Source organism: Gopherus evgoodei, chromosome 11 (assembly GCF_007399415.2).
Source record: "Gopherus evgoodei ecotype Sinaloan lineage chromosome 11, rGopEvg1_v1.p, whole genome shotgun sequence".
In the NCBI taxonomy this organism is placed as follows: Eukaryota; Metazoa; Chordata; order Testudines; family Testudinidae; genus Gopherus; species Gopherus evgoodei.
Genome location: NC_044332.1, coordinates 70122562 through 70145824, shown reverse-complemented (window position 1 = coordinate 70145824; position 23263 = coordinate 70122562). Strand labels below are relative to the sequence as shown.

Below are 23263 nucleotides of genomic sequence, written 5' to 3'. Positions count from 1 at the left end.
CTCCCCCAACCTTCCTGGGCTACCGTGGCAGTGTCCCCCCCATTTGTGTCATGAAGTTATAAAGAATGCAGGAATAAGAAACAGTGACTTGTTAGTGAGATAAAATGAGGGGGAGGCAGCCTCCAGCTGTTATTAGTCCAGGCAGGACATTAAGCGGTACGGAGGAGAGGAGCCCAGCATCCCACTGCTATGATAGTCCAGGCAGGACAGAATCTTTTCTTTACACAGGAAAGGGAGTGGGCTGATGGAGCTCAGCCCCCAGTTGCTATGATAAAGACGGTTACCAGCCATTCTGTACCATCTACTGGGAATGACCGGGAATCATTCCTATTTTTACCCAGGCGCCCCCGGCCAGCCTCACCAGAGGCCAGCCAGGAGCACTCACGGGCTGATGGTGACGACAGATAGCAGTCATATTGTACCGTCTGCCAGCGGGAAGGGGAAAGGAGCGGACACTGCTCTTCACTGCTGCAGCATCGTGTCTACCACTAGCATTCAGTAGACATAGGGTGACATTGAAAAAAGTCAAGAAACGATTTCTTTCCCTTTTCTTTCACGTGGTGGGGGGAGGGAGTAAATTGACGAGCTATACCCTGAACCACACCGGACAATGTGTTTGAACCTACAGGCACTGGGAGCTCAGCCAACAATGCAAATAGTTTTCTGAGACTGCTGTGGACTGTAAGATAGCTGGAGTCCTCAGTACCCCCTCCCTCCCTCCATGAGCGTCCATTTGATTCTTTGGCTTTCCGTTACGCTTGTCACGCAGCACTGTGTAGCCTGGAGATTTTTTTCGAATGCTTTGGCATTTCGTCTTCTGTATCGAAATATCCATTTCGTCTTCTGTAACGGAGCTCCGATAGAACAGATTTATCTCCCCATACAGCGATCAGATCCAGTATCTCCCATACAGTCCATGCTGGAGCTCTTTTTGGATTTGGGACTGCATCGCCACCCGTGCTGATCAGAGCTCCATGCTGGGCAAACAGGAAATGTAATTCAAAAGTTCGCGGGGCTTTTCCTGTCTAGCTGGCCAGTGCATCTGAGTTCAGATTGCCTTCCAGAGCGGTCACAGTGGTGCACTGTGGGATACTGCCTGGAGGCCAATACCGTCGATTTGCGGCCACACTAACCCTAATCCGATATGGTAATACTGATTTTAGCGTTACTCCTCTCGTTGGGGAGGAGTACAGAAACCGATTTAAAGAGCCCTTTACATCAATATAAAGGGCCTCGTAGTGTGGATGGGTGCGCCGTTAAATCGGTTTAATGCTGCTAAAATCGGTTTAAACGCGTAGTGTAGACCAGGCCAGACAGATTTAACTCTGCTTGCTGAGAAAAATCACAATTTACAGTGAAGAGATAATGTCTACTCTCCAGCTGACAGTTCCTCACAAATTCACTACTAAACATGGAAGCTAGTCATACATATTAGATGTTCAGAACTGTTTTTGTGCACAAACTTCATGTGGGTAGTTAGAATATTTGAACTTTTTCTGTGCAGGGTTTCGGAAAACGCACCCTTTGTGTCCCATTATGGGGTGAAATCCTGACCCACTGAAGTCAATGGCAAAATTTCCCTTGACTTAATGGGGCCAGGATTGTGCCCACTGGACCTCATCCAGTACTTAACTGAAGTCAACAGGAGACTTTCCATTGACTTCACTAGATGTTGAATCAGGTTCATGAGGACAGATTCTGTACTGGTTACAGTCCAAGTCTGATTAGAATTGAAGTTGCACAATGAAAAGCGTCTGGTTCTGATAGGTGCTGGGTGCATTCAGTGGGACATCAGTGGAAGCTGAGGCCACTCAGCATCCTATTAGAGGTTAAGCTCTGAGGCAGACTGGATCCAGCATATGTAAAAACATGAGTCTGTTCAAATTTGATTAATTAGGAATGTTCACGTCTCACTATAGCTCTTTAAAACACACACTATGTTGTTTTTTTTGTTTCCCTGTGTGTTTTCTGACCTAAAAATCCTGACGCCTTTCATGGTATTGTGTGGTCTGTTTTTCATTTATTTTTTTAAATACCTGAGTAGAAATGTGAAACTTTTAAGAATTTCCCCTTCAGCCGGTTAGTTTTTTTGTTTGTTTTTTCTTTTCCCTCCAGCAACCAACCTTTTCCCAGGCACTGAACAGTAACCAGCCCTCTCTGTTTTGTGTTTTTTCTAGCAATCTTTGGTGGGTTAACTGCCTAAAGGTGCATTTTAAAATGTAGAATAATATCAAAGTCTTTCAGAAGATACAGTTTTTGGGTTTGGACGTTTCTTTGGCAGTTTGAGTATGTAGTTGGTAATGTAGCAGGTTTAAGCCAATCACTTTTTTGTCCTAAAGAACTCATTTTCTCTGCATCAAATGGCTGACTGGAGGTAGAACACTATTGTTTTAAAGTCTGTCAAGTTATTTTTAAATGGTGAGGTTATTCAATACCCATTGCTGCATCTTTAATAATTAGTAGTTTCTTTAGCAAAGAAGCAATGACATCTGTTTAGGGTTCTCTCTCACCCACCCCACCATATGAATTGCCTTTTTGAATCCCAGATTAAGTAATAAGTAGAAATGCATTACCATTTAAAAACACTCAGGCCTTGGCTACACTGGCGCTTTACAGCACTGCAACTTTCTCGCTCAGGGGTGTGAAAAAAACACCCCAAGCGCAGCAAGTCACAGCGCTGCAAAGCACCAGTGTAAACAGTACCCCAGTGCTAGGAGCGCGGCTCCCAGCGCTGCAAGCTAATCCCCATGGGGAGGTGGAGTACGTGCAGCGCTGGGAGAGCTCTGTCAATGCTGGCGCTGCGACCACACTCGCACTTCAAAGCGCTGACGCGGGAGTGCTTTGGAGCTTTGAGTGTAGCCAAGCCCTAAGCATATGCTCTTTTGGCTTGACACTTGGCAAGACAGTAACAGCAGGAAAGCTACGTGCATCAGCCACCCATTGTAAAAATGCATGTTGTCTGAATGCTTGTAGTATTAGTGGTTTTGCATAATTGAATGTGTTGTAGAGGCATTTTACTTTTTTTTTTTTTTTTAAAGTGCTGGTAGAAGAAAGCCCCTGTTGTACTCTGATCCTGCAGTTAGATTCATAAGGGCGCAGGAATCTGCCTCTAGAATCCCCAGTAAATTCAATATGGGTCTGTTTGTGTGGATCCATCTGCAGAACTGGGACAAAAAGAATCTGTAAGCTCCAGCATTTCTAAGTGATTTTACAGGGATTTTACACATGAAATTGTATTCCTCACTTATGCAGCTCCATTGACCCCATTGCTAAGTGTAAGAGAGACTGGATAATATGTTGAGAGTATATAATTACTCATGATGGGACAAAATTAAGACAAGAAAAAACTTCCTGACAATGAGATGGGTTAGGTTGGAGAATGTGCTTCCAGGAGAAGTGGGGAAGCTCTGTTTCTTGGCATACAAACATTAGGCAAGACAAAACACACGGGTACATAGACAAAAGGGAAGAGTCATGCATGGCAGGAAGATTATCTTGGAATTTGGGGTCTAACTGGACCTTTTCTAGCTCTGCTCATCTGTGAATTAATGTACAGAAATCACTTTAAAGATGAAACATGCGAGCTTAGCAGGGAATTAAGTCATCACAACCGAGCTATGAATTGTTCACGTTACAAAAAAACTCAGCCTTGTCTAATGAGTTGGCTAGAAAAAAGTGAGATGGGTTTTTTGGTTTCCTTCAGTTGCTTTTGGTCACTTTAGGTGAGAGAAATTATAGAAGCAGGTAAATATTGGATACAGCATGCCCTCTCCTTAGGAAATTCTACCATGCTGTTTGATTAGATCTAGCCCCTGCATCTCTCCGATCTCTGAGTTTTATGATGCTATGTTTGGTTTTGGTTGTTTAAAGAAAAGTGGTGTTAACATAGTGGTTTGCCTGAAATGTAAAATAGTTTGTTTCCAGCAGATGGCAATATTGTATACGTCTGAGAGTTAAAAAAGGGAAATTCACATTCTGGGGAGATGTAGCAAGTACAGTACTGATTGTAGGTTTCTAGTCTAAAGCATCCTTCCTCCCCCCCTTACAAATAGTACAAAATTCCAGATATCTTTACTCTGGCAGGGCAATAGGAGGAATTCTATAACCAAAAGGAAATAGAGGTGATTTTAAATTATTCATAATGGTTTTTATTAATTTTTGTAATTGTCCTTGTTTTCTCTAAACAAAGAGTAAACTCAGTTAAAAAAAACCCCACTATCAATGATATGTTAGGTGCTTAATCAATCTAAATTGATGCACCTTTTTCAGTAATACTAGGGCCTGACCAGTTAGTGCTTGAAAAATTATACCTGTAAATCAGCTTATTTAATATTTTGAGATATATTATGAACTCCAGGGTTGCTGTACCTAAGTCCTAGGGGCCCTGACACCAAGCTGAAATCACCAGGTTCCCCCACACCATGCACAGGGAGAGATAGGGCCTGGCTACATGGTAAGCTCTCTTACGTAGCCACTCTGAACTGCCGGGAGAGAGCTCTCCGGTCAGCTTAACTACTCCCACTGGCAGGGGCTGGAGATACTTTCCTGGTGATGTGGCGCTGTCCACACCGGCTCGGGTGTGAGTTACACCAACACAAATGGTGGTGTAGACAGCCTCAGGTTCAAGGCCTTGCTCCAGTAAATATTTAATTATTCAAAGTGAAAGAGCTCATTAGCTGTGGGGCAGCAGCAGCACTTACATGGCTTGGCTCATGTCTACTAGCAGCAATACAGACATGGACAGCAGTGGTGCCTACATGTTGGGTATGAATACTTCTGTGTAAAGCTCCTTGTGAATCTAGCTATGAGGGGTTATTTTGACAAGAACTTGGTTCCCTTCCAGTTGTCCTGGGGAGTTGCATTATAACAGAATGTGGCATTGCTCTCAGTTCTAGGAGGTATAGTTTGAACCCCCAGACAAAAGTTCCTCATCCTTCTAATACCTAGGCATGCTAACAGGTCTGTTCTTAAAATTGCGTTGTACATCACACAAGTTAACTTTGAATGTAGTAGCAAATAAACCATGTGCAGCAAAACGGTAGCATTGTAGGTAGAGTAGTTATTTCAAAGTAAGATGAGTTACTAGCATCTATTTAAATATGCCAGATATAACCAGGCTTTCTGATATTGGCTCAAATTTACCTTAGGGGGTTCCTCAATACACAGCACGCACATATAGCGGGACGTTCATAGTACAAATAAGTGCTAAGGGGATCTGTGCTTAAATAGTCTCACAGTAGATAACCTGGATTGTGCAACTGGTCACAAAACTTCATTCAAACACAGTTCTAGGTTTTCTGTACAGAACACATCAGTTACGTTACATTTAAATATGGAACATCTAAAACTTGTGCATAATTATCATCTGATGCACAAATGTCTTTTCACGAGCCAGCTAGAGCTTAAATAAAACATAGAACAAGGCCATGTTACCAGTGAAACAGTGTTTAATATAGTTAAATTATTTAAATAGATTTCAATTTCCATGGGAAATCATAATGGTATCAATTTTTATAGGAGCTAAAATAAAGAGAGTGTATACCCCTTGAAATGATCATGACACACTGTCAGCAATCACAGTCAGAGATACTTGGGACTTGAAATATCATTGACAACACAGCTGTGCAAGGTGGAGCAGCAGCCTGATCAAAAGTTAAGAATACAGATTTTAGTAAAGTAGAAAGCAAACCTAAAAATGAATGTACATGATGAAGATGATGAAACCCAGTGAGTGGTAGAAAGGGATGGGGGAGAGGGAAGGGAGTGGTCATTGTGCCATGTAACGAAAGAATTTTGCAAATCAGACAACGCAAAGCAGCAAAAGTATAGTACAAGGGCAGACTTGGCAGTTTTACAGAAGTCAATATACTATACTTTTCAAAGCTGTGGCCTATTAAAGGAGAAAAGGAAGGATAACGGGTGCCATTTAAGCTCAAGTTTAAATGGCTGCATGCTAAGCAACATGGTAAATTAATTAGAACAGGCCCATGCATTTTAACTTACTCTTGTTGTAAAAAATAAAGTGAAATACTTATTTTATAAATCACCACTATAGTGCAATCATTAAGTTGTTAATACAGTAATTTTTGCCCTGAGAAGAGTTGAAAAGAACTTTACTGAATGTCAAAATATTTGAGTGATAGCCAAATTCAGTATCAAAACTCTCCCCTCATAGAATATAAAAAATAGGGCTTTAAAATGCTTTTTAAAAAATAAAATAGCAAGGGTTTAATTTTTACAAGCTAAAAAAGGTACATAAATCATAACGAATTATTCATATACCCCCCCTCTAGTCAGAGGATATGTCCAACATGATATTGGTGTCACTCTATTTAAAGATCTCTTGAGTCCACATACAGATGATCCATCTGTCTTTTTTTTAAAAAGATAGAATCACCTAACTCTTAAAATAGCTGTGAATCATTAATTTAATTAAATGTTTGCTACCAGCTAGTCACCCTGGCAGTGCAGTACATAGTTCTTTGTAAAGGCAAATGGCACTTCAAGTATCTTGGACAATTTTTTGTATTATCAGGATTCTATTAATAGCTGCTGTGAGAAAATAACAATTTTAAAGGAATTGTTAAAATGATCTTATTTTTGTTCCAGTGTGACAGAGTTTTTGCACTCTTCAGATGAAATTTGCTCAGTGCTCTTCCCTGTTAGGCTTCTCTGATATTCTCAAGAGCTGAGTTATTTATCATGCATCCTACTTCCATTCGCTGCACTCTATCATCTCCAACTGCATCTTGAATCCTGAAATGAACAGTTTTTTGTAATGATTACTGTACTTGATTTTTTTCTCTTCTGTAGGGTTTTCTGAATTTTCACTTAAAAATGCATCTGACTCGGCCTGCAACCTCATGAACTGTTGTTTGATTGTTTACTCTTAATCTGAAAACTGCCAAGTCTGTATTCAGAGAATAATGCACGGAATGTTACATAGTTCTGCAGGTTATATATACACAACCCACCACACCCTGGTGTGGACAGACTTTTTTCTAATATATATAATTTACAAAATATAGAATTTGGTATAGATGTTAGATCTCCATGTTTTCAATATTACAAAATAAAAAATACAAAAACAAGAAAGTTGAGGGGGAAGGGTTCCCCCAAAAGTGTCTGTCTCTTGTTTTCATCTAGTCTTTCATGTGTAAACTGATATATATACCAAAGAAGAGCACAGAAGACTTTCATTTAATAAATATGTTTGCAGAGCCATGTTTCCTTATCTTGATATTAGGTGTACCAGTCCTATTCAGAAGAGTAGGCTGTTAGAAAGGGGACAGTTTTATAGGGCAAGGTTTCTTTTTCAACCTAAAAACATTACCGATGCTGTTCTGAAAGGCCTTTTGTGTAGAACAGTGGGGGTCACTTTTAATTTTGAAAGCCTATCAAACAGCTAATAAAAGAATGGGGTGCACTTGAAAGAGCTGATCGTATGGAACAGATATATTATAGGAGTGCAAATCCTTTCCAAAATAATGCTTTGTAGTGAATCATACATTCCTTCAACCCAGTAAAATTTTGTGTAGCTTCAATAAATATTTAAATATCTTTATGTCCTGTGCAGCAGCTTCATTTTCAAAGCGCAAATTCATTTCTTTTATCTGGGAATTCCACAGAGATGCATCTTTGGTCGATTTAGCACTCCACTGGGAATTACTCCACAGTGTTTTCTTTCTTCTGCACTGCATGGCATGTGGCTAAAGTTCGTTTGCTTGTCAGAACCATGCTCTAAAGTCGTTTGCATGAAAAAATGCAACTGTGCTGTACTTTTGGGTCCACAGCTAAACAGCAATTCTTCTCCGTGCAAATGCCATTTTTTAAAGTTGTGCCATGGTTGCTGCTAACTGATTGGAGGCCCTTCGTTTAGGAAGTAGGTGGTCATTTCTCCTTTACCCTTTACCTTAACCACCCCTCGACATTCCAGCTGATAGCCGTTGGCTGCTAAAACCTGGTACATGTCTGTGGTCACCTGTAGAGAGAGAATAGATTAGAAGCAATAGCAGAACCAATAAACTTGCTCGCCCCCACCTCTACATCATCTCTCTTCAGCCACGTAATCCACACATGCAATTAATTTTGGGTGTAATATTTTGTTTTGTTAAAATTCTCTTACTTGTATCAACCAGTTTATAGGAAGGTGGCCAGCACAAGTTACGTAACTGCTACAAGCTGCAAACAATGATTTTCAAGGTCATATTGGGCACATCAGCTGCTCTCCAGCTGAGGGTCATGATTCCAGAGGCTGAGGAGGAAAGAAATTACTAGCAATTCCATTTCATGGAGCCGGTATTCTGCTGAAGTTGATTTGCTTTGGGGGAGGAGGGGCAGGCTACAAGGGATCACAATATGAATAAGATAAGTCACAGTTATAAGCTTGCCTCTAGAAGCCAGGTGAAGTGCTGGGTCATGGTCCGGGGGGAGGGGGGGGGAGGAAATACCCCATTTCATGTCTCCAGTATGTGCTTACATTAAGGGAGTGGGGCACAGGTCACAATATGAAAAAGGTTAGTCATAGTCAAAGTTAAGATTCTGTCACAGGTATTTTTAGTAAAAGTAACGGACAGCTGGCAGGCAATAAACAAAAATGCCTAGGCTTGCAGCTGCTCCTGTGGCAGGTGCTGACCATTGTCGCTCCAGACCCTGGGGGACTGACCCAACCCCAACTGCTGCTCTGACCAGCCTGGGGCTGCCCAGCTGTTTGGTGGCACCCGGACTGACTGCTGGTCAGGTGTTCGGGCAGCCCCTATCCTGGCTGCTGCTCCAGTGGGCTCAGAGCCAGCGGCTGCCAGTTGTTCCGGGAGCCACTGCTTCAGGGCTGGCCGCCAGCCACCTGTTCTGGCAGCAGCTGCTGCTGCTCCACAGCCCTGTCCCAGAAGAACTCATGGAGGTCCCCCAAAAAATCAACAGAATCTGTGACAGATTCGTAGCCTTAGTCATAGTACTAAGCCACTGCATCTAGAACCCAAGTGAAATGCTTGGCTGTATTCCTGTGGAAGTAGGTGCTGCTAGGGAAGTAGGTTGGAAATCCATTTAAATTGTGGACCCTATGAAGTAAGCTCTTAAATAGGTTAAATGGATAACACACGACTTGTGTCATTTCTCAGGAAGCTGCAAACAAACTGGAAACACATTAGGTGATCAAATTGGGTGAAAAGACGACAAGGATTGTTCGGACACCATGCTGTTTCATGCCGCGGCTTAAGGCAGCTGCCATTCAAATATAACCATTTGCTACATAGAAAAACATTTTCAAGGGGGTAGGGGCCAAATTTTCAAAGATATTTAGTTGCCTAAAGAAGCAGTTTAGGCACCGAACTCATTGGGAGTTAGACCTCTGGCCTGCTTAGGCTCTTTTGAAAATCCCACTAGACACCTAGCTACCTCTGAATAGCTAGCCCCAAATCCTTTCAGTTTAGGGCCTATCACCTGACATTTGTACACAGAAGAGCTGATCCAATCATCCTCTTGCAACAGTCCACTGATCTTCCATTGCCTGATGGAGCCAGAAATCTACCTGCACTCATTGTGTTAACTATCAGTGTGGGCAAAGAGTCTGATAATTTCCTGAACTCTCTTTTCCTTGACTATTGTGTTGTATATATGGCATACCCGTGTATTTACTAGCTCACAATGCAGCTCATTAAAATATGGTCACTTTGAAAACACAGCTCTGACAAAGTCCTGTTAAGATCTGATCTACTATAGACTCTGTTCAGTGCAGAATTTTTCCTTACAGGATTTTCTCATGCTCTGTTCTCTGGCTTTAAATGTTTCCACTTCTACCTTCATAGGGCTGGAAAGTCACTAGTCTAGAGAGAAAACTGCTCACGGATATTCTTAGGTAGAAAAGTTTTAATAAACAGTGGTCCAGTTAACTCTCAGTTTAACTGGAAAAAAGCACAAAAATCTTCACTTGGATTTTGCATCATTTACTCTTATTATTTTTATACTTCTGCAGTATGGTACTGAGGAATGATGATACACAACAGTGGCTTCAACTCTTTAGAGAAAACAGAACTGTATGTGCCATGTGACAATGGAAATGAATTGCTGGAAAGGTCACTCTCTTTGAACACTGAACACGGACCTTGATTAGAATAAGAAAGATTGCATTAACCTTAAAACTACTCTTTCTCTCCACTTCTCTAGGGAAATGTCCCCACCCCTTGCCTATCTGAAATCCTTCTACAGCTCTGAAGAAAGAGTGTATATATATATATGTCTTCACAGAATACAGGGCATCATTGTGACAGAGAAAATTAAGGACATTATAGTTTGTGGAAAATGCTGCTTATAACAGATAACAGTATTCACAGAAACAAATTTGTGAGGCAAGTCCTAGTAAACCAAAATAACTCTAAGATTCTCCTTGCTCTTTAGCAGTGAGGTTGCGTGGCAACAGAAATATAGCCATATCCTACTTCAAAGGATGTCATATTTTGCAATAGGTGTTATATTATCTAGTTGCATAGGGCTCAACAATAAAGAATTTGCCTCCTAGTATCACTTCCCCTAGTGCTTTAACATTAATCTTCACAACGTCCCTCAGCATACTAACCCCCAACGGAAAGATAGAGAAATGAATGAATTGTCTCAAGACCACAGGATTCAGGATCAGAACTTAGGATTCCAGGCTCCCAATACTGTGCTCAGGCCCCTAGTTCACCTCTCTCACCCTACTGTCTAAACATTTGGCATAAAGTGATGAAATGAGATACATGATATGTTTTATGTTAATTAAAACTCACCTGAATTCTGTCAGGAACACCTGTACTGTCCATTCGACTGGCTACATTGACTGTGTTTCCCCAGATGTCATATTGAGGTTTGCGTGCGCCTATTACCCCAGCTACCACAGGACCAATATTTAACCCTAGGAACAGAAAAGAAATCCCAGTGCGTCAGGTCTATCACTTAGGAGTCATGTGAGCAGGCTGTTCATCAGGCACATATATGAATGTTCCTAGGCTAGGCATTTCCCTTTCTAAATCCAAAAATAATCCATAAAACCTTCCAGCTGTGCAATATGTTGTTTTTTAAAGCTGTGGGAAGACTGGGAGACGTATTTGCCACAGGGAAGAACGGGGTCTTCTACGTGATAATACAGAGTCCTGATGACATCCCCAGCCTAAATATCACTTTGCTTCTCATGACTTCTCCTATTTTTAAAGGAAATTTAATGTCCAAGTCAGGTGATAAAATGACAGGCCTTGAGACTGAAGTCTGTGTCCACATAGCAGGTGTATCAGGAGCAGCAACAATGAATGATTCCCAGTACTGCCCAGATGCCAGCATGCCTCAACCTTTACACAGAAAGAGCCTCTGTGACTATTCAATCTTTGGCCTTGCTGCTGCGAATGTCACTTCCCTACTAGTGCCAATTCTAGTGGTGGTTTTCATAATGTGGACACTTGTCCTCAAAGAACTGGACAGACACCATTTTATATGGACCAAAGAAAAGCATCATAACTAGTTTTCTGTCATCACAGGCTGGGTTCATTGGAACCAGCGAACTTGTAGGTTTTAAATATAAATTAAGCTGCACTTTTAACTCTAGATGAAGTGGCCAGGTTGGAATGAACATCAATAAAAATTAATTCTGTAACCTCCAAATACTTTACCTATTTTCATCTGGAAGTTGTTGAACGAATGCTCATTAATGTACTTCATTTGGTCCATTAACCTCATGGCAAAGTCAGCCAGAGCTTTGATGTGTGATTTTCCCACCTTGTCATAAGTAGAGTCATTGAGGCCTGAAGCAGCCATGTATGTACTGCCAATGGTTTTGATCTTCTCCAGCTGACGGAATTGGTCCTCACTTATTATCTGTTTCACAGAAAGAGAGCAAAGTTACTGAATAAGACTTGACACAAACGCTGTTTAATTCATCCTTACAGCAACCCAGTATGGCACGGCACATCCACTATGAAAAATTGTATCAAGTGTGTCCATGACTCAGAGAGGATGTGGTCAGAGTCCATGGAGCTCCAGCCAGGTAACAATATGCAATACATAAATTCCCTGACTTACGCAAGAATTCCATTCCGGAACGCCTTACATAAGTCGAATTTTGCATAAGTCAGGAACGTATTTCCAAAAATTATGGGGAGAAAAAAAAAAAAAAGCTTATAGAAATTTTTCCGTAAGTTGGGTTTGCATAACTCAGGAAGCGTCTGTGCCCAACGGAAGGGAAATTATTTGGTGCTGTAGAAGAGGGTAAGGAAAAGAAAGTGACCATAATGTAGAACAGGTTAAAGACTGAGAATGTGTGTGATGAGGACTGGACTTGTCCCATTGCTGGCTGACTTCCTTCTCATGAGGGAAGGGTTGAACTGATTCTGTTTGCTCTGTCAGTAGAATTCTAGCAAGATTAAAAGTCTGGATAGCCTCTCACTCACTTCATCAAAGTCTGCAATGATTTCGTTGAGGAGCCTCAGACATTCCACCCCTTCGTTGTTTGCCTCTAACTCCACGTAGAACTCTGAGAAGTTGCTGATGGAGGCAAACATGACAGCCACACACTCACAGGACTGGTAATACAGCTCATCGTTTCGCCGCTCTTGTGCCAGGAAATGGGCTGCCACATCCTTGGGCAAGATGTTGTGGAGGAGGCGTCTATTGTAGGCCTGTAGCTCCTCCATTTCCTCTTTCTCTTCAGTGGCCTAGTGGAGAAAAGATAAAGAGAGAGTCGTGCTAGCCATTCTAGTTACTACTTGGGAGGAGAGAGAACTGCAAATGAGCTCACAGAACCAGAGAGCAGAACATTAATGCACTTTAGAAACATGGTCATACTTGGTGTAAACATTTGCTCTGTTTTTGAGGCTGCTCAGCTCCCACGAGGAGATCATTTCAATAGGGCCAGAGTGGAATCAGCACCTCACAGGATTGTACCTTTTGTCCTAGGGCAATCCAGACCTCTCTTTTGTTTCTTCTATAAACTTGAGGTAATAATATTTACCTACCTCCCAAGGGAGCACTAATTAGTTAATGCTTGTACAGAGCTTTGAAGCTATATGTGGCACTATGTAAATATCCTATTAGTGTGATATCTTGCTATGTGAATATTAATCCATTTAGTCTGGTAGCAGGAGTCCACTATTTGACTGAAAAAGGGAAAAAACTATAAAGCAGCTAGCCAGCGCCAATGCTTTATGTGACAGCAAAGTTGAAAACTCCACTGTGAATTCTTCAAACATTCATTCATCTTGTACCCTGATGGATTTACCTTGGTTATTATCCTGACTGGCTCAGCTGTGTTACTAGGGATTGTAAAATTGTCCTGCCTTTTAAAAAAATTAAGCCATAAAACATTCATAAGCTCTAAATATGTTAATATACCCAAACTCCGACAACCGTACCTCTGAAAGCTGCAAACTAAAGCCTACCCAACTTGGTTTCTGCTTATATTTCAGAGGTGGTTTCTGTCTTTGTTTACATAGAGATCAAGGGCTAAAAGAAGCATAGGTGTCTGATAACTTTTGAAAGCTGTACAGACTCTTTCTGCTGCCTGCCTCTGATTTCAGAATTCAGCAGCATGGTTAAAGAAAACAAACGGTGCCTTGCTACGTGATCTTTGGCAAGTGGCCTAACCTGCCTGCGCCTCAGTTTAGCCAGCTGTAAAACGGGGATAACGCTTATCCTAATAAAGTATCGTAGCATCCCTGTAGATAAGTACATCAAATGCTTTAAGACCCTTGAATGAAAGATGCTACAGAAGAGAAGAGCATTATTGGTCTATCGGATTGAAGGCAATGTCCAGCTTGAATTCATGGGGATTTGATCACACTGTCCATCACTGTAACGCAATAGTTTTGCATTATGAAACACAACCTCAGTTCATTATGCAAACACATACAGCACCCACCCACCTGCAGTTTCCAAAGGAAGTCGAGCCTTGCTGTGGATTCCACCTGCTGGGCATGCAGATATAATGCCAGGACAAAAACAGTTATGACGATAGGGGTCACAATCTTCAGTGCCACTCTCGATGCTTTCGGGGAGCTAGAGTCAAGAAGAAGACAGAAGTCTGTGAATATTCTTGGCCCTCTGCTCCTGACCAGGAAGAACAGAAGCTGTAACTGTAAGCTCCATTTCTCTCTTGAGGGCATAGTTGTGCAACCTAATGTTTGCTTTGCAAGAGCCGTGGAGGGAATGTTCCTGACTTGCCATTTGAACACTACTTGTGGTCGCTTGCAACCTTTGCAGTTGATAACTGATTTCAAATATGACATCTGAAACTGGAGATTAGATTTAACTTCTTAAAGGGACATCGTCAATATAAAAGTCATCTCTAAAAAGCCACTAACACAACACTATATTCGGTAAAACTGAAATAACTTTAAAAATCTGGTTTACTTAGCACCATTTATGCTTTTTTTCCTTCCCCAATTAAGCTTGGACAGTGAAACTAGCCTGCTCAGTTTCAAGTTGTGTGTGGTTAGTATCTAATCAATCTCACTGGCTCTTTCATTTACAATTATTAAAAAGTTACACGTCATGGAAATTTTAAAATACCTCCCCTCCCCTCCCAAAAAATCCCCTTTGGAATTTAAAATTATGAAATTAAAATAAAACCTCCAATCTTTTTTAAAAAACAAAATCTACAATTTGGATCAGTAGCTAACTGGCATCATCCCTTTCAGAATACGCTCCAAGAACAGGCATACATGCCTGGTCAACATTCAGCACCTTTAAAGTATCTATACTTCATTGTGCCAGCTCAAAGAAGCCATGATGAGAACTAGCGGCAGTCTTGCCATCTGTGACTCAAACATGCTGCTATTATATTTTTGTGAACATTTTAAAAGGCAAATTGTGGCATGAAATGTGAAAAGAAAGAAACTCACCATGTTGATGTTGCATTAGAGAACTCACTGGAAAAAAAATCAGACATATTTAAGATGACTTTTTTGGTTTGATCTCTTCAGGAGTAACACACGTCTTTTTTGACATCACTGAATAATCTCTTTACAGTCCTGCAGTTTTAACACTGTGTGGCGCTACAATCCTTTTAAACAGTATGTCATTACTGGTCAGTAGTTAAATTGAAAGGTGCAGAATGATGCTATTACATTAATTTCCCCTGAAATGAGAATGTGAATTAAACATAAATCGTGTATAAAGATCACTGGGAAAGTTAATTTTCAGAAGCTAGCCTGGATTTAAAATCCACGGGAAGGCGCTTGGCAAAAGCCTGTGCATGTTTCAGGACAATTTGTCGCACTAAATCCAGCAGAACAACTTGCTTTAAAGCTAGGGGATTTGGAAAAAGATGTTCTGAACTACCAGATCCATCTTCCCAATTCATGAATTCTTTAATATTAAAAAGGAGCTTATAATAATAAATAATAATAATAATGGTAATTTACTTAATTGTCATTATTGCAAATGTCAGTGTGTTGTAACAGGAATCATCAATTTGCACTGTAGCTACCATGTGGTGGCAGGATCTAACTGGGCCTGATCTTCCACCCACTGAAGTTAGAGGCAACCTTCTGTTGACATCACTGGTTCAGGAATAAGCACACTTGTCATACACACTCATTGCATCTAATTTTCAAATAGATTCTGAATACTTCGGGCAGGAATGCCTGAGATTGCTACACATGAGATGTTGTATGGTATGATATCTCTGAAGCATCTAAAAGCACATTAGCACTGCCCACCCCATCCTGCAAGGCATTCAGTTACCAATGCGGAACCGTGTTATAACAGTGCAAGTGCCCTCACTATATAGATGAATGTTAGCAGGAGAAGGGACTTCTTTTAAGTAAACCAGTGGTTCTCAACCTGTGGCGCACAGGCTACCTGCACCCTATCAGCACACAGCTGTGGCCCATGTGACATCCTCAGGCCCATACACAGGTAGTATATATATTGTATGGATATAGCTCACATAACACAAACAGAGCTGCATATGCGGCCCCCAATGGTAAATAGGTTGAGAAACACTGAAGTAAACTTTAAGGGCCACTTTAGACACCAGTTTGCATTACTAGTACTGTGCTGGGTAGGCTGCAAAAGACATGTGTTTACCAGAGTTGCTGGAGAGGGCAGAGAGTATGCTCCTCTTACAAAGAAGGGATGGCAAGGCACTTTTCTGTGAGTTGCTGGCTGGCAAGTTCCTGTCTGATTGTTTGTTTCATGTTGCTGGGGCTAGGCTGTAGTATGAATTGAGTGTTCAGTGTCTAGCACCCTATATAGATGTCACTTCTTTTTTTTAACTCTTTACACAAAAATAAATCAATGATTATTATTATGGTGCCACTGGTGTGCTTGGTGCTTTACAGGCAAATCAGATGACATAACCTTACCCTGAGACTTTACAATATCCCTGAATACTTTGTGCTAAATTAGTCTGCAATTTGTGTTACACTGAGACTAAAGCTATGTCTACACATAAACCACTACAGCAGCACAGCTGCAGCGCTTCAGTGTAGATGCTCGCTACAACAACAGATGTTCTCCCGTTGCTGTAATTAATCCACCTCCCTGAGAGGCAGTGGCTAGGCTGACAGAAGAAGAATTCTGTTAGATTAGCAAATATATCGCTCAGGGGGTGTGACATAGCTGGTTCAATGTAACTTTTAAGTGTAGATGTGAACTAAGAATATTTGTCTTCTTGCTCTAGAATTAGCAATAGAATCCACCAAAACCCAAGACGCATAGGGAAAAAAACATTTGGTTCCCTAATCTTATTTCTTACAGAAGATTTTCTGCTGTATTGAGACCAGGGTTCTCTCTCATTTTGATTCATAAGTACGTCTTTATCTTGCACATTATTCATATCAAACTTCTTAGCCACTCACTCTGCTACACAAGCAATAAACAGGTCCAGGCTGTATGTATCAGTGTACACAGTTCAGGAGCTTTGGAGACCGCTAACCTTGGCTGTGAATCATAGTGAAACGGTGACTTATAATAAAGTGAACAAAAAAGCCTGCTGCCACAAACTGTGTCTTTCTATTAATAGGTTGAGGGAGACTCGTGTTTTGTGGCAGGAATATTTTACAGAGTTTGCACCGATTGGAACAGCAGAAAAATGTACTATTCCACCAGGTTAGTGTAGTTCCCATCTGAGGGCAGTGGCTGTATGGGGGGGTAGATTCTCCCTTACGGCGAGGCTCTACCTGGCACAGGATAGGTGTGGTGAGAGACGGAAGAGGCCGTCGGGGTGCTCGCTGTGTGACTCCCAGTGAGAGTAGCTCTTCAGCTGCTCTAATTCACAACACAGGCATAAGGTGACTTAGGAACCTCACAATAACAGAGGACTGGCATAGCAAAGTAGGATCAGTTACGTGGGATTGTGGGGGAGATGACCGCACGGGGAGACTTCCTTACCTGAGCCTGAGACTTCAGGAATGTCCTCTGACAAAAGATTCAGCCAGGAGGCATGTATTAGGTGGGTGCAACATATACATGCAAGTGCTTGGTCGGCCTGACGGCTGGGGTTCTCAGGAACACCAGCATTCAGTAAGTATTGAACGATTCGGCCAAGTTCGCTCAGTCATTACTGTTAGATTGTAACAATGTCACACAGAGGCCCATTGGTGCCTGCTGGCCAAGGGCTCACTGCTCTGTGTCAACAACTGCTAACAGGCCTGACAAACTCACTACACCCAATACGCTGCTTTTGTGGTAATTATTCCCACATAGTGTCTTGTTAGGTATCAAATGAAAGCTGGTGTCATGCTGCGCATTAATATCAATGTGAATGTATGTACTGATGATATTTAAAAAATTATGTACAAAAAATATAGCCTGAGCGTCTGTAACAAAGGTCTGAGTCACCAGCAGGGACAGGTTCTCTTTCAGCACAGGGGTGTTTGTATGGCCAGCTAATTTACTTGTAAATAAAGCCTTGTGTAGTTTCACAACGGGCCTCCCGTCACTGGTAGAACTGAATGCTAATAAAGAACAGAGACATATGAAGTCATCATGAATTCAATAGGAACCAGAGAAAAAACAGGCTTTGTCTCCACTTAAACCACTCCACTAGTGCATCAGTGTAGATGGGTTCTCCCATCGCTGTAGTTAATCCACCTCCCCAAGAGGCAAGTAGCTAGGTTGACTGAAGAATCTGTCTGTCAACATGTCTACACCGGAGGTTTGGTTGGCATCATAGCTTTATCTCCCAGGGGTGTCGATTTTTCACAGCCCTGAGAGATATAGCTACGCCTATATACGTTTTCAGTGTAGACCAGTCCCTAGAGGGTTTTACTGACTCGGGGGGACAAAATCACTGACTTTGGGGGAATATAAGGGGAAGGCAAAAGCACACAACTTGGTCCATCATGGAGGGTGCACAAAGGACGGGGCTTTTGCATCCATGAACAGTGGATCCAGCCATGTGGGTTGATGATGCTGGGAGAAAGGTTTAGGTAAGCTTTAGACAAGGATTTTAGCCGTTAAAGTTAAGTTTAGACTCCAAGAAGCGGGTTATACTTTTTATTTCATATGTAACCATTCCTGTTTCCATTAACCTTACTCAGCATGTCTTAAATCCTAATCTTTGATAATAAATGTATGATTGTTTCACTATATCTCCATGCTGTGGTGCTATAAAGGACCTGATCCTAAGCTGGGGACCTGATCAGTGAAGCTGTGTGATTACTCTTCCCTTGGGAATAGTTATTGTGAGTGTCCAGTGACATGGGCTGGACACTACCAGGGGACGCTTCAGAAGAGGAGCTCAGGGACTGAAGTACACCAAGTGTTAACCTGCAAGGCAAAGTAAGGGTTGGCAGAGCCCTGAGGAGACTCTGAGTGGCCAAGAGACTGAGAATGTCAGGGAGATGACACCCAGTTTAGCACCAGCAAGTCTCTCTCTGGCTGAGGAAGGGGGATAATCAGGTGACTCACAATCCCGGACACACCAAGAAACCATCACAAACAAGTCTGGGAAAATGGGGGGAGTTCCAGAGGAATGGAAAAAAGCTAATGTTGCACCCCTATTTAAAACAAGTAAATGGGATCACCTGGGTAACTAGACTGATTAGTCTGACATTAATCTCAAGCAAAATCATGGAAAGGCTAATACGGGATGCACTTGGTAAATAATTAAAAGATGGTAGTTTAATTAAAGGCAGTCGACATGATTTGTTGGAACATAGACCATGTCAAACAAACTTGATGCTGTTTTTTGATGCGATTATAACGTTTGGGTTATAAAGGTGATTTGTGACATAACACTCTGATAAAAGAGTAAGAACTATACCAAACCAATGTAACCCATATTAGATGGATTAAAAACTAGTTAACTGACAGATCCAAAAAAGTAATTGTAAATGGGGAATCATTATCCATAGGAATATAAGTCATAGGACTGGAAGGGACTTCCCGGGTCATGGAGTCCAGTCCCCTGCTAGCACAGAAAACACCATCAAGTAATCCTGTTAAGAAACATATCAAACTCCATCTTAAAACTAGTTTGGTTGTTTGCCTCCACTACTCCTACTGGAAGAAGGAGGGGCTGTTTCTAGTGGACTGTCACAGGGACTGTTCTTGGCCCCATGCTATTCAATAGTTTTTAGCAACGATCTGCCGAAAACATTAAGTCATTGCTAGTGAAGTATTCGGATACAAACATTGCTTAGTGGTAATTAATCATGGGAACAAGTAGGTAATACAGACCAAGCAGGATCGCTTGATAAGATGCGCTTCTCTGGGCAACATGCATAGGAGTAGCCGTAGGCATTTTGCCAACCAAACAATTTCAGTGACCCCCCTCTCCCAAAGCGGCAGAGAAAACAAAAAAGTGGCCAGCCAATCAGTGGAGGAGGGGACAAAAAAGTCAAGTGCCCCTGAAAGTTGGTGCCCAAGACAACCGCCCTGCTCAGCCAGTTCTAGAACCACCTCTGAATATGCATTTTAAACAGAGCAAAATGTGAGTTCATACATCTAAGAACAAAGAACATTGTTCACATTTACAAGATGGAGGACTGAATCCTGGTATGCAGGGACTCTGAGAAGGACTGAGGGGTTATGGCATATAATCAGCTGAACATGAGCTTCCAGTGCAGTGCTGTAGCTAGTCAGCAAATGCAATGCTTGCATGACTAAACAGAGGAATATCAAGTGGGAGTATGGAGGTGGTATCACCTTCTGCGTACGGCATCAGTGAGACCATTACTGGAATACTGCAGCTAGTTCTGGCGTCCATACTTCAAAAAATATGTTGATAAATGGAAAGGGTTCTGCAAAGAGCTACAAGTACAGTTCAAATCTTATAATGAAAGGCTGAAGAAGCTTAATCTAGTTTATCCAAGAGGAGGTTAAGAGAGAACTTGATCATGTCTACAAGTACCTACATGGGGAAGAGATTTCTGATAGTAGATGGATCTTTAGTCTAGAGAAAAAGGCATAGCAAAATCCCATGGATGGAAGCTGAAGCTAGACAAATCCAGAATAAACCTAAAATGAAAATTTCAAAATTGAGGGGAATCAACCATTGGTGCAACTTACCCAGGAACATGATGTACCCACCATCTCAAGACTGGATGTCGTTCTAAAATGTATGCTTATAGCTCAAGCAGAAGCTTTGGGTTTGATGCAGAAATTACTGGGTGAAGTTTTCTGGCCTTTGTCATGTAGGAGGTCAGAGTGGATGATTATAACAATGCCCTTTGGCTTTAAAAGCTATTACTCTATGAAGTTAATTTTATCTCCTGCGTGGCAGATGAGTCTTACATAACACTAGCTTTGCTCTTCTAGTTATAATTCAAATGTCATGATGCTGGTGTGTCATTGTAGTCATGTCTAGTAATTCCCAGTGCATTACCATCAGTCTTCAATTGCTTGCATGGTGGGAGGGTTTGTACAAAGTGATATCTGCATAGTTCCTGATTAGTGAATGTACTCTAAAGCCTGCAGAATAGACAATAATTATATAACTACAACGGGAGTCCAATTAAAGTATCATGAAGCAGTGTTTTTTATGTCAGCTGGACATGGTGGTACAGCTCTAGATCGTGTATTGTACACTGACTACCCATCTCCCATAAGACACAAATGGATTGCTATGCTTTGGGGTGTTAGCTGCTAATGGAGCTTTTAGTGGAAACAAAAATCATTTAATGAGAATACAGCAGCACAGAAATTTCTTTCTGGGAAAAACTGCTGATTTCCTCCACCTTATTACTCACATTTTGATTGCGGAGTGATGTAAATTACACTGTTAAGTGCTGTAATCTTGCAGAACGCTAGGTTTACCAAGAATGCGATGCCTTTTTGGGGTATAAAATGCTTTTTTTCTCCTAATTATTTTTTCATGTTATTTCTTCAAACAGGCAAAGCTATTTAGGGATACACATTTTCTCCTAAAAGAAGGAAAAAACAACCCTAAAAGAGATTAATTGCACCAAAACTGCTGACAATGAACATGGCAAAGAAGCGATAGGAGTGCCACTTGGCTTCCTACATGATTTTGTTTGCTGATGCTAACAAACTATTTGCAATGACTCCATTGAAAATTTAAAGGCGAACCCATAAAATCATAAATTATTATTGGACATATAATACTACTAATAAAAGTGGTTTTGAGTGTTATGAGAATTGTGCATGCCCAGCTCGAAAGAACCAATGGATGTCAGAAAAGACATGAAACAATCCATGTGGGGTAGTTGTCTCTATCTCAAATGTGGTGAAATTAGGATAGATGAACATGTAAGAAAACAATGGACTATGTGGTGGGCAACTCAGCAGGACAGAGAGAGAGAGAGAGTGTGAGTGTGTGTGTGTGCACGTGCGCGCGCCCACCCCCCTCTCGCCTCTTAACATCTTGAGATTCCATGATCAGTGGAAGGAAGTTTGTTCAGCAGCATTAGTACAAGCTTCCCTCACACTTTGCTTCAAAGCCCTGACCTGGAGGGCCCAATGCACCTGGATAGATAAAGGGATAGCTTTCATTCCCACTTAGTCCTTGGCCTATTTGCAGAGATTGTTGAGAGTTAATGTCACTGTTGGTGTTGGCTTTTGAGATGTGGACATTAGGAACAGGGCGGAGAGCACCAGCCAGACATCAGCTGATAGCAATTTTGACTCCCTACTAACCTGGGCTGGATTTGAAGCAATAACCTAGAGGTTAAACCCAGAACCCCAGTATTTCATTACCAAGGGCTTGCCTAGTGGAATAGTTAGTGCATGATAGGCTGGGGTGTAACTCTACCTTGGACTAGCCTGCTAAGCAGTAATGGTCTATGTGTACTCTTCTGCCCCACACTAGAAGTTGCCTAGTGACCTATTCTCATTCCAGAGCTCGGTATCTCTAAGACCCCTGAAACTCCTAGTGCGTGGTACCAACATTCACATGGACAGTTGTATGCAGCACAGTAATGCAAGGTAGCTTTACAGCCCAGCCTGTGGTGCGCTAACTGTTCATTTGATGAGCCCCAACTCTCTGAGCCATTCAGACTCTGTAGGTATTTTTATTTTTGAAGTAGCCATTTCTGTCTTGATAGTGTTGAAGAGTCTTATGCTAGCAATCAGAACAGCCAACAGCCTCCATTTTAAGAAAAAAAAATCCACACTCATTCCAATTACATTTTGCCAGTAATATTTGATCATTACCGAGAACCTCACAACCAGGTTTAATCTTCAGGAGAAGATTTCTAAGATGTAGAGGCCTGTGAGATGGCATGGAGGATAGCAGCAGTGATGGAACCTTAATTTGTTGTGACTTACACGTTGGTACTGCAGTTCCACAGTTTATGCACGGAAGACTCAGAAATCCTGTCTTCCTAATGATATGGAAGCATCATTGGGAGTCAACATGATGGAAGACATTTTGAAAATGAAATCCACTTACAAACTGTTAGCTGCAACCAGAAGATCTGCATTGTCAAAGAGGTTCACCTCTGGCACCTCCACAATGAGAACGTATATGAATTCGATGATCAACATTAGGATCAGTTTCCCAATGCAGCTGATCTGAAGGAACACAGAGCAGGCCAGGAGACTCAGTAAGACACTGTAAGTAAAATACTGTGTAAAGATAAAAAAAGAAAACAGGAGAGAGATAAAACTCGGTAGAACAAAGCATACCAAAACTAAGAGACATAACAAACCATATAGAGGGAGTAGTAACCCTACCCCTGAGCTAAATGAACACTTAGACTGAAGGCCAAGGTGTGTGTGTGTGTATCCAGGAGGTAGTAGAAAGCACCATCACATTATTACAGTAAAATGCCTAATGTTCTAAGGCCAGATTCTGCCCTTGTCTATTACACCCACCACCCATGACGCTATGGTATTT

The 23263-nt window shown here is 41.6% G+C and overlaps 2 protein-coding genes across 9 annotated transcripts in view; one reads left to right on the top strand and one right to left on the bottom strand.

The window, feature by feature from the left end:
• Positions 1 to 7564, top strand: part of SEC22A (SEC22 homolog A, vesicle trafficking protein) — a 45255-nt gene extending 37691 nt beyond the window's left edge. For all 7 annotated transcript variants that reach the window (XM_030579277.1, XM_030579271.1, XM_030579274.1 and 4 more), the window contains exon 8: positions 6814 to 7564. The gene's annotated coding sequence lies outside the window, so the exon portion shown is untranslated. The remainder of the gene's footprint in view (positions 1 to 6813) is intronic.
• ADCY5 (adenylate cyclase 5) overlaps positions 3019 to 23263 on the bottom strand; it is a 324158-nt gene continuing 303913 nt past the window's right edge. Inside the window, exons 16-22 of one of the 2 annotated variants that reach the window (XM_030579268.1) lie at positions 22817 to 22992; positions 14859 to 14885; positions 13881 to 14013; positions 12411 to 12674; positions 11634 to 11838; positions 10761 to 10885; positions 3019 to 7981 (exon numbers count right to left, since the gene is read on the bottom strand). In XM_030579268.1, coding sequence (XP_030435128.1) covers positions 7853 to 7981; positions 10761 to 10885; positions 11634 to 11838; positions 12411 to 12674; positions 13881 to 14013; positions 14859 to 14885; positions 22817 to 22992 — 1059 coding nt within the window. In that variant the 3' untranslated portion in view covers positions 3019 to 7852. The remainder of the gene's footprint in view (positions 7982 to 10760; positions 10886 to 11633; positions 11839 to 12410; positions 12675 to 13880; positions 14014 to 14858; positions 14886 to 22816; positions 22993 to 23263) is intronic. The other variant, XM_030579269.1, reaches the window with a different exon arrangement.